Source organism: Rutilus rutilus (assembly GCF_951802725.1).
Source record: "Rutilus rutilus genome assembly, chromosome: 9".
Taxonomy (NCBI): Eukaryota; Metazoa; Chordata; class Actinopteri; order Cypriniformes; family Leuciscidae; genus Rutilus; species Rutilus rutilus.
Window position 1 is genome coordinate 30,722,232 of NC_140223.1, and position 12,056 is coordinate 30,734,287.

At 37.5% G+C, this 12,056-nt stretch overlaps 1 protein-coding gene across 1 annotated transcript in view; it reads right to left on the bottom strand.

Annotated features, from left to right (window-relative positions):
* The window catches only part of LOC311297098 (uncharacterized protein), a 312,417-nt gene that overhangs the window by 18,862 nt on the left and 281,499 nt on the right, over positions 1 to 12,056 (bottom strand). The window contains exons 45-50 of the mRNA XM_084419211.1: positions 10,149 to 10,601; positions 7,233 to 7,685; positions 3,775 to 4,224; positions 3,392 to 3,649; positions 2,041 to 2,283; positions 1,659 to 1,904 (exon numbers count right to left, since the gene is read on the bottom strand). Coding sequence (XP_084275337.1) covers positions 1,659 to 1,904; positions 2,041 to 2,283; positions 3,392 to 3,649; positions 3,775 to 4,224; positions 7,233 to 7,685; positions 10,149 to 10,601 — 2,103 coding nt within the window. The remainder of the gene's footprint in view (positions 1 to 1,658; positions 1,905 to 2,040; positions 2,284 to 3,391; positions 3,650 to 3,774; positions 4,225 to 7,232; positions 7,686 to 10,148; positions 10,602 to 12,056) is intronic.

The window sequence follows — 12,056 nt, forward strand, 5'->3', positions numbered from 1 at the left end:
CCTGTTGAAGCCAGCACACACACACACACAGTCTCCCACACAGAGGTCAGTATGCAGCAGACAGAACACCAAACATAACCTGCTTTACAACAGTTATGCTTTACATTGGCCTATTTTTATTTATTAGGGCTGGGTGGTCTGCTCTTGTGACTCTGAAGCGCCGAACACAGTTGAAACATGCCTTTAGGAGGCCAAAGGTCATCTCTATCTTCACTCTGGTTTTACTGAGGGCCACATTGAAGCGGTGATGTGGCCCTGTCTGAGGGTCAGGGTTATTGTGTAGGTTTTTCTATCTCAGTTCAAATTAAGTGTTTTGTACTGTACCAAATTTAACTTGCTTTCCTCAAAGCGCTGACACAACACAGAATCACGGAAAATTCATGAGTCAAGCACTGGAGCCAGGCCATTTAGCATCCAAACTTGTGATCATACGTTCATGACCACAAGTCATCAGCAGATGAAATGTTTAGTAGATCATTGTTATATCTGTTAATGTTACTATTAATTTAAAGATTCATATCACAGAAAATAATCATCTCACATATTCACATCATCTCTACCTGAACATTAAGGCTGTGATAGGACTTCCTATTAACATAATCTGCCTCATGTTCCCCTAGAGCAGTGGAGATTGGAGCAATAGACTGCATACATGTTGCAATGACTCTAGGGAATCCTATCATAAGATTACAGAATAATAATAAAAAAGATTTAAAATAATTCTTAACATGTATTATTTTGTATAGTACATTTGTGAAATTTGCTTTTTGAAAAAAAAAGAAAAGTGTTCATGTCATGTCACCCTATCAATATATCTTACCGGCAATTTTATAAAAGCCCTCTTTTATGGACATGGTCGATAAATGTCCGGGGAACACTATTAATGAAACTATTCATGTACTCCTGCAGAGCGACCTTGCGAATGGTTTGACAAACCGTGTTTCCCCTAGCTTCTGTGCATCACTGACTGTGCAAGTATGTACCACTTGCAAAAAAAACAAAAACGCAACGCAATATTTGCGGTACAGTAGTGCATGAATTCGACATGTTAAATTCTTTATGTGCGGCTCAAGAAGTTCGCAAAGATAAGACATTGCTTCCGCGGAAAATCTGTATCTTTCATACAAGTAACTATCAGGAAAGGCAAGGGGATTTTGTCATGCTAAAAACTCTTTCTTTACGAAGTGCTCGTCTAACAATTTGCGCTGAGATGTCACAGGATTTGGAAGAAAAGGTGAAGTCATAGCAACGGACACGGGGAATAAGTTACGTCACCTATATGTTTCTTTGCTCTCAGCTGATTGGTCAAACTTCAGTCTGAGGTCTCAAATCCAGAACATAGCCTGCCCCGGAGCAGGTTAGCCGTGCAGCCTAAGATACCATGGCGACGAACACCGATTAAAGCCAAGCTACTTTCATAGTACCTAAAACCCAGGGTTGGCGGAAACTAAACTGAAACATAGCTGGCTAGCCACCTAAACCGGCTTCATGGTACAGGCCCCAGATGTTATTTTACTCATAAATAAAGTAAAATAAGGTTTAAACGGCATTTGAAATTCCAGAGGAATCTCATGACATGACTCATGATCTTCTCTCCCAGGTTTTACGACCAACAGTCTTGTAAACTGAACCGCTCTTTCCTTGAGATATTATTTTACCTTTTCAACTGGATTCTGTCCAACACCGCCAGAAGTTCTCTGATGTTTTCACAAGAGATTTTGCTTTTTCTCAAGTCCAACTTCAGATTTAGATCTTGATGTTGCAGCAGGAAATGAATCACTTCCCAGGTCAGTGAGCAGGAAGACAGATCCTCAGACACCTTCTTCAGGAAAGAGCGTGTCAGTTCATCATCCTGTGCTTCATACACCAGAGAACCCAGCTGATGAAGAGTCTCTTTAGAGAACCTACACACACACACACACACACACACACACACACACACACCCACACACACACACACACACACACAGAACAGGACTCATCAGTTTTAAACAGGTTGATTTACTCACAGAAAATGGACCAACTGAACTGAACACAGACCTCATAGTCATGGGTTCCTGGAGACCCAACAGAGCCGTGAGAGACAGAGCCTCTGATTTACACTCAGTAAGATCCAAACACTGAACAGACACCAGTCTCAGGAGAGACGTCAAGCTGCTCAGGATATGAGAGAGATTTCGCTTTGAGTCTTTTGTGAGCAGTGAAAACTCCTCTATCAGTGGAAAACGACCATTCAATGATCTCAGCGCTCTGAACATCTTCACTAACAGTTTGTCTTCCACACTGTCAAAGACAAAATCACAGATCATGAGGAAAATTCAAACAGTGGATTTCAGGATGATTTAAAGGTCCCGTTCTATGTGATCCCATGTTTCAAACTTTAGTTAGTGTGTAATGTTGTTGTTAGAGTATAAATAATATCTGTAAAATTATAAAGCTCAAAGTTCAATGCCAAGCGAGATATTTTATATAACAGAAGTTGACTACAAAAAACGGCTGGATTGGACTACACCCCTCTACATCCTGCTTTAATGATGTCACTAGAACCGTAACCTCCGCCCACAGGAACACAGGCGTATTGATGGCGAAATGTCAACAGACGTGGTTGATGTTTATCTATAATCGGATACCGCAAAAGTTTAATTCGAAGTTGTTAGTTTGCTCTGTCCATTTCACCACGGACTGTTTTTCTAACCTGGGATAATATCAAGCAGGCTTCTCTCAGCGTTTCATACTGACGAAGGGGACTATTTCAACTATATTCCAGCAAGCGGTAAGTAGTGATTTAATATGGAAGTAGCGATCACTCTTCACATCGTTCGTTTCTCTTAGTAGGATGAAAATAATCTTACTTAAACTGTGATTAATATACAGAAAGCGATCAAAGAACAATCCCTTTCCAATCGCCCAAGCTGTCAATCACACAGCGCGAGTTTATCTGGACACTTGCCAAAACTCGTTATGAAATCAATGACGCTGTTACACTGCACAACGAAGCTCTTACTGTATTTATATGCCTCATGTTTGCATTGGTGAAATCATTAGTGATAGTGCAGAAACTGCGTTGCAATGATAAGATCTTTCACGCGATCAACAGACTGTCATCTGCTCAGTGCTCACCAGATATTTCATATGCAAGCATGTCAGCCAATCACAGCAGAGGGCGTTTACACTGAAGTCTCACTGCAGACACGCCCCTTCAAACAGAGTGTTCAAACCAGGGAATGAAATCAGGCTAGGAAATATGCCTTTTATTTCTAAATTATAAAAAAATTTGATCTAAAAAACATACTAACATTATAAGGGCACCCCTGGAAACATTATAAAATAATAAAAATAATCCATGGAATGGGACCTTTAAAAGTGTGAATGCAGATGATGAATCTGAGACCTCAGTTTGTGCAGGTGTGTGATGTGTTTGAAGAGCAGTTTGAGTCCTCTGAGAGAGATGGCGTGTGTCTTCAGAGTCAGGTTTAGTTTTGAGGGCGAACGGCCCAGAACTCTCGCCACAGATCTGCAGGAGCTGCTGGGTAATTCTCCACTCAGAGTAACAGTGAAGTCTAAAGCCTGGAGCAGAGGAGTCACCTGATCTGCCTTCACTCTCGGCCCAAACACTTTACATAGTGAAGGGATGAACCGCTCAGCATTCCTACAGGACGAGGAAATTATGAATAATTATTTATTTAATTATTTTATATAGTGTTTTGTCATACTTTCAGGCAGAAAATATCATGCTTACATGAAAGCACAACTTTTTACTAGTTTAACACAGACCTGAGCTGTGAGATGTAGGGCAGACACTGGAGGAATCCCCTCACTTCACTCTCTTCATCTGTCCAGTCTATCAGCTCTACTGGTTTCTTCTCTGTTTGGAGTTTCAGCACTTCTAGGAGGATGGAGCTCTTTCTCTCTGAGAGCTTTATTCTCCAGACTGCAGGAGCTGACTGATAGACTGGCTGTAATGCTGGAAGGACACTCCTGCCTGTTTGAGTCTCATAGTCCTTCACATGTGACCACAGATCCAGCAGGAGATCACATTGGTGCTTCTGAATATAATTATTATTATAATTCTCATCATAGGGGAAAGATGTGTAGCTGCACACAGATGTTAATAGTTCAGTGTAATTTTCTTCTGTATTTGCATCAAACTCTGATGCTGAAACAAACAGATTCAGCAGAAACTTTACAGCAGCTTTCCTCTTCCTGTAGGTAAGGTCACAAAATCTGTGGAGACACACATAATTATCACTTTATTGTCCAGTGTAGGAGAATATAAAATATTGAATAAAAGTGAAAATATAATCCTAAATTGAATTTAGTAACGTAAGTATTTTTGTATAGCTTTTATCTTTTGGAAAATTAATACAATTCAAGTTCTTAATTTCCTTAAACCTTTCATTTCAAGTACATGTAATTGAAAGTTCTTACACTGTTTGTTTTCTGATTTGACAGTAAACACTCAATCTATTAAAGTCAAGCGCTGTTTTACATCACAACAGTAATCTCTCTCACACACACACACACACACACACACACACACACACTAGGGATGGGCGATATTTTATCGTTTGCGATATACCGCCGAAAATTCTCCCCACGATAAAAATTTGTCTCCTCGCGATAATAACGATAAGTCTAGTTGATGACGTAGTTTTGTGCGTGCCCGATTCACTGTTCACGTGCGGAGTGAAAACAAGCATGGCGGAAGGCGGACGTGAGGCTGAGAAGCTTGTTGTTAAGCGAGGAGCGACCTCCACAATTTGGAACTGGTTTGGTTACAGAAAATCAGATGAGCAGCAAACTACCATAATATGCAAAGTTTGCAGAAACTACCGAACAGCGCGAGCGGGAAGCGGCATATGAGGCGCCGGACAAAAGCGAAACGAACTGCGCGAGCGAGCGACAGTGCGCGAGAGAGACCGAGTGTGTCTGCGCGCGCGAGCGAAAGTGCCCGAGAGAGACAGAGTGTGTCTGCGCGCGAGAGAGACCGAGTGTGTCTGCTGCCCACCTCACGCGAGCAGGGCTTATATGCTCCGAGAACGGACCCTGCACTAGTGATATAAAACACACACACACACACACACACACACACACACACACACACACACACACACACACAGGTCTGTTAACTTAAGCAATACTTTTAAAAATGTAGTCTAATATTTTTCTGACTAACAAATTACTGACACAGTAAAGGGTAGATTTAAATAAATAAAAACGAAATTTAAATAAATAAAAAAACGAAATTTAAATAAATAAAAACGAAATTTAAATTAAAAAAAACGAAATTTAAATAAAGAAAAAAACGAAATTTAAATAAAGAAAAACGAAATTTAAATAAAGAAAAACTAAATATAAATAAAGAAATAAAGGAAATTTAAAAAAAGAAAAAAAAAGAAATTTAAATAAAGAAAAACGAAATTTTAATAAAGAATAAAAAAGGAAATTTAAATAAAGAAAAATGGAATTAGCCTAAACAAAACACAACACAACTTAAACATAACATAATCTGATATTTTACAGAAGAAAATAATTTATCGTCATGTGTATCGTTATCGCAATAAATACCTGAAATTATCGTGATACATTTTTTAGGCCATATCGCCCATCCCTAACACACACACACACACACACACACACACACACACACACACACACACACACACACACACACACACACACACACACACGCCAGACCAATCACAGTATTTGTTTATAAAACATAAATTGTAGAGAATCCAAAAGCCTCTCTATATATTTCTATAGGGAGCTATAGGTGGTTACACCAGGACATCACACATTTTTGTTTAACGCCTCCAGGTGACACTATTCTCACTTTAAAAATGTATTTTAAAGGCTTTCCTAATATTGCATTTATTGAAAAATAATTAAAAATATATTCATTTTAATGGAAAAAATAGATCATAAAATTGTTTAAAAATTGCATTATATCATAAAATCCCATCAAAATTCTAAATAATAATCAAAAAATATTATTGAACAAAAAAACATTACATTGATTTCCTTAAAAAAAAAAAAAAAACAAGTTACATTTCAAGGCTTTGATCACTTCTGACCATGAAGGGGACAGTGTGACCCCAAAATGAAGAGGCTCAGATCCTGTAAATATTTGATAATGTATTGTGTGATGTATATTTGGACAGAGAGATTAAGAGTGTTGCTCGACTATGCAGAAACCCACTGTAACTCGATTATAACCGCATATATAAACGTACTGTGAGCTGCATGAAGCTGATACAATAGAAATACATGAACAAAATCAATCTCTACAGAGACTGACTGAACAAGAGCGAGAGAAGGATTTGAACAACTTACAACACGACTGCCAGCGGCAGATGCAGAAACAGAGACGCTTAGTTAAAACTGTGTCATGAGAACAGTGTTGGGCTCGTTACTCAAAACATTTATAATTTACTAATACTAGTTACTCCTTTCAAAAATAGTATTATTACTTTACTTATTACTCCCGGCCAACAGTAATTAATTACACTACTAGTTACAACACTTTTCCATTACACCTAAAAAAATTGATTAAATGGAATAATTTTTTCAGCCTGTGAATCCATAAAAGTTACAAATAAACGAAGAGTACAACTGTTTCAAACTGATGACAAGCCATGATTTTATGAAATAACTTCTGTTATTTATTAAAGCAACAACATAGAAAAATTAAAATAAAGGCTGTATTTTCAGCCGCTATATGATCTGGGCTTCTCCATCTTCAGGCAAAGCCAGGTTGCTGTGTTGGTGAAGTCATGAGCGCACACACACAACAACGATTATGAAAATTGATAGGGATGATTGGATTTTTGAATTTCAAATCATTAGCAATTGTGACAAAAAATAAATAAATGTTATTAGTTACACTAGTTACCAGAGAAAGTAATGTTACTGTAACGCATCACTAGTAACTAGTTACTGCCCAACACTGCACAAGAACTAGTCTGAACAACTAGCAGTTAGTTAGGGCTAATTAGACTTACTTTTCAGATTCAAATTACACCAATATACCTCTTTATGATCAGTCTTGAATAAAATAATTAGATGACTAACTTGTAAGACTAGTCTAAGAAGTTCATGCAACTTAGTGTTTTCAATTCTGGTTCACATATATATTGTGTCCCTAACTGTACATTCATTTCATTAATTATATTGTGAGCACTGAATACAATAATCAAGCATGGTTGGTCTGTTCCCCATGAGACTCTCACCTGAGCTGTGAGATGTAGGGCAGACACTGGAGGAATCCCCTCACTTCACTCTCTTCATCTGTCCAGTCCATCAGCTCTACTGGTTTCTTCTCTGTTTGGAGTTTCAGCACTTCTAGGAGGATGGAGCTCTTTCTCTCTGAGAGCTTTATTCTCCAGACTGCAGGAGCTGACTGATAAACTGGCTGTAATGCTGGAAGGACACTCCTGCCTGTTTGAGTCTCATAGTCCTTCACATGTGAGTACAGATCCAGCAGGAAATCACCCTGATACATCTGATACTCAGTATCTTCATAATCATTCTCATCATAGGGGAAAGATGTGTAGCTGCACACAGATGTTAATAGTTCAGTGTAATTTTCTTCTTTCTTCTTCTTTTCAAACTCTGATGCTGAAACAAACAGATTCAGCAGAAACTTTAAAGTTTCTCTCTTCCTGTAGATAATGTCACAAAATCTGTGGAGACACACACATAATTATCACTTTATTGTCCAGTGTAGTTCAAACACAAATGAACTGGTAGGGCTATTACCATACAGCATAATTGAGTCAGAAGACTGAAATAATTGGTTGAAATGAGATCAGATCCAGATGGATTAAGCTGTGATAAAGCATTCCTGTTAATTTTTGTACATTTTTTATTGAATTTTAATGTTACGCATGACAAAATGCTTTCTCTGTATTCAGGTTTGACTGTAGTAAAAATGTGTACACTTCACATCAAAATTTATTTGTATTTTTTTTTATAAACCTTGACAAAAAGTATTATTTGAGAATTTCTAAAAAAATACATTCAAATCCACATCTTAAAAGTTAGTAATTTTGTCCCAAAACTACTAGAGAATTCACAAGCCTCTCCACCTGGCCTCGACCCCTCTGACATGGCCAACTACCGACCTATTTCTAATTTACCATTTCTTTCAAAACTGCTTGAGAAAGTGGTTGCTGCTCAACTTCAAACTCACTTGTCATCCAACAACCTTTATGAATGTTTTCAATCTGGTTTTCGCACCCTTCACAGCACTGAGACTGCACTTCTTAGGGTTGTTAATGATCTCCTTGTGGCCACTGACTCCGGCTCCACCAGTATTCTAATTCTCCTAGACATTTCCTCTGCATTTGATACAATCTCTCATAGTATTCTCATTTCACGACTCTCTGCTCTTGGTATTTCTGGAACTGCCCTATCCTGGTTCACCTCCTACCTGTCTGATCGCCAGCATTACATCTCCATCCGCCAGTCAAAGTCCACTTCTGCCTCTGTCCCGCACGGTGTTCCTCAGGGTTCTGTTCTTGGGCCTCTTCTCTTCATTATCTACATGCTTCCACTAGGTGATATCATCCGTCATCATGGCTTCAAATTCCACTGTTATGCAGACGATACCCAACTATACATCCATTCCCAACGCAATGCTCCTTTCCCAACGCTTTCCATATCAGCTTGTATTGATGAAATAAATGCTTGGATGACCAGTAATTTTCTCAAACTCAACACAGACAAAACAGATTTACTTCTTATTGGTTCACCTCAAACTACATCCCGGGTCTGTGTTGACAATTTCAATATTGCTGGAGTTCTGGTTAAACCTTCCACCACTGTCAAAAACCTGGGTATAATCTTTGATTCCTCTCTTTCCTTTCTTCCTCACATCTCCTCTCTCACTAAATCTGCCTTCTTCCACTTTCACAATATTGCACGCTTACGTCCATTTCTTACCATCAGTGATGCTGAGACCCTAGTTCATGCTTTCATCAGTTCACGGCTTGACTACTGCAATTCTCTTTTCTATGGCCTACCAAACTCATCATTAAATAAAATTCAATATATCCAGAACTCTGCCGCCAGAGTCCTCACTTACACTAAGAAATCTTCCCACATTACTCCCATCTTACGCAGTCTACATTGGTTACCCATCCGCTATCGCATTCAGTACAAGATACTCCTTATTACATTCAAAGCACTCCATGGTCTTGCCCCAAACTATATCTCTGACCTCATCCATACATACACACCTGTCCGCACACTTAGATCATCTGATACCGGTCTGTTGACAATCCCACGGCACAAACTATCATCATTTGGTGGAAGGGCTTTTTGCACCGCTGCACCAACTCTTTGGAATTCAATTCCACAACAAATCCGCAATCTCTCATCACTACAAGACTTCAAAACCCACATTAAAACACATCTTTTTGTCACTTGTTTCCCTGACCCCTGAATGTTCTGATTCTATATGTACTATACCTCTACTATGTTATCCTTCACAGTTTATATGTATCGTCTCTATGTCATGTTTCTATGTTATGTGTAATTGTAATTATTGTAAAGCGACCTTGAGTTCTCAGAAAGGCGCTATATAAAATAAACATATTATTATTATTATTATTATTATAGAGAGCTATACAGGCATCTAGTGGTAACACCATGAAATTACACGTTTTCTTTTATATTCGATCAACAGATGGCGCTAATCTGACTCCCAAAATTGGATTTAAAAGGCCTAGTCTCTATATTAATCTGAAATACTGCATTAATTGAAAAACATATTTTAAATAATTAGAAAAAAAAATGTTGGTATTATTTTCAATGGCAAAAATTAACCATAATTATTGCATAAATATTAATAAGTACCATCAAATCCTCCTAAAATTCAAAAGAAAAAAATATTATTGCATTCAATTTTATATGTACATATTACATTGGTTTTACTGGGGTGGAAAAAGTTTAATTTTCAGGTGTCTGGTCACATATAACCGTGAAGATAACAGGTGTGACTACCAGATGAGGAGCACCAGAGGGCTAGTTAACGTTCACATATAAATTATCTTCTCAACATATACATTAATTTCATTAATTTTATTGTGAGCACTGAATACAATAATCAAGCATGGTTGGTCTGTTCCCCATGAGACTCTCACCTGAGCTGTGAGATGTAGGGCAGACACTGGAGGAATCCCCTCACTTCACTCTCTTCATCTGTCCAGTCTATCAGCTCTACTGGTTTCTTCTCTGTTTGGAGTTTCAGCACTTCTAGGAGGATGGAGCTCTTTCTCTCTGAGAGCTTTATTCTCCAGACTGCAGGAGCTGACTGATAAACTGGCTGTAATGCTGGAAGGACACTCCTGCCTGTTTGAGTCTCATAGTCCTTCACATGTGAACACAGATCCAGCAGGAAATCACCCTGATGAATCTCATAGTCATAATCAGTATCTTCATAATTATTCTTATCATAGGGGAAAGATGTGTAGCTGCACACAGATGTTAATAGTTCAGTGTAATTTTCTTCTGTATTTGCATCAAACTCTGACGCTGAAACAAACAGATTCAGCAGAAACTTTACAGCAGCTTCTCTCTCCATTATGTCACAAAATCTGTGGAGACACACACACATAATTATCACTTTATTGTCCAGTGTAGGAGAATATAAAATATTGAATAAAAGTGAAAATATAATCTTAAATTGAATATTTTGTAAAATAAGTATTTCTGTATAGCTTCTATCTTTTGGAATCTAAACAAAACTTTAAAAACAAAGTTTGAGCAACTGAGCAATTTTCTGTCGAATTTGAACAACTGAATTTGTGGAAGCGAATTTGTAAAGCAAAATAAAATGGACCGAAAATTGCCTGTCGAATATTATAGGTTGTATTTTCAACAGAATTAATATTTTGGAAGTGAAATCTGAAAGGGTAAATACGGATTATTGAATTTTTAATAATGAAAATGTGTGTGAAATGTTTTGAATTGAAATATTACAGCTTGAATATACTGTAATGTAAAATTTGTAAACAAAAATGTAAAATTTCAGCCCATAAAAATGCAATGCAAGGTCATGCTAACATATACAGTGCTGCTGGAAGGTTTGTGAACCCCTTGCAGAATCTGTGAAAATGTGAATAATGTTAACAAAATAAGAGGGATCATACAAAATGCATGTTATTTTTTATTTAGTGCTGTCCTGAATAGGACATTTTACATTAAAGATGTTTACATATAGTCCATGTGTTGATATGTGTACACAGAAGATTGTGATTGACTGTTCGCTCCAGGGTTGCTGGGCAACAGGGGCGGAGCTAAACAGTCACAGAGACGACAGTGAGTTTGTTCTGCTGCTGCGTATGTTGAATAAAACTAAGAGACTGTCAGTTCACCACATTGTCTGCTCAATATGTCATGACAGTCCACAAGATAAACTTTTGAACGGGGTAATTTTTATAAATTCAACTATTCTTTTTTTATGTACCCTTGATTCTTAATAATGTGTGTTGTTACCTGGATGGTCCACGACTGTTTTTTTTTTTGTTTTTTTTTTGATGGTTGTTCTTGAGTCCCTTGTTTGTCCTGAGCAGTTAAACTGCCCGATGTTCTTCCGAAAAATCCTCCAGGTCCCACAAATAATTCAGTTTTCCAGCATCTTTTGCGTATTATTAAACCCTTTTCAGCAGTGACTGTATGATTTTGACATCCATCTTTTCACACTGAGGACAATTGAGGGACTCAAACACAACTATTAAAAAAGGTTTAAACATTCACTGATGCTTCAGATGGAAACATGATGCATTAAGAGCCGGGGGGTGAAAACCTTTGAAGATCAAGGTAAATTGTACTTAATTTGTCTTTCTAGGAAACATGTAAGTATCTTCTGTTGCTTCAAAAGGGCAGAATAAATGAATTTAAATGAATATATATATATATATATATATATATATATATATATATATATATATATATATATATATATATATATATATATATATATATATATATATTTAAACAAAATAAGAAAAAATTGGACATCTTCATCCTGTTCAAAAGTGTTCACCCCC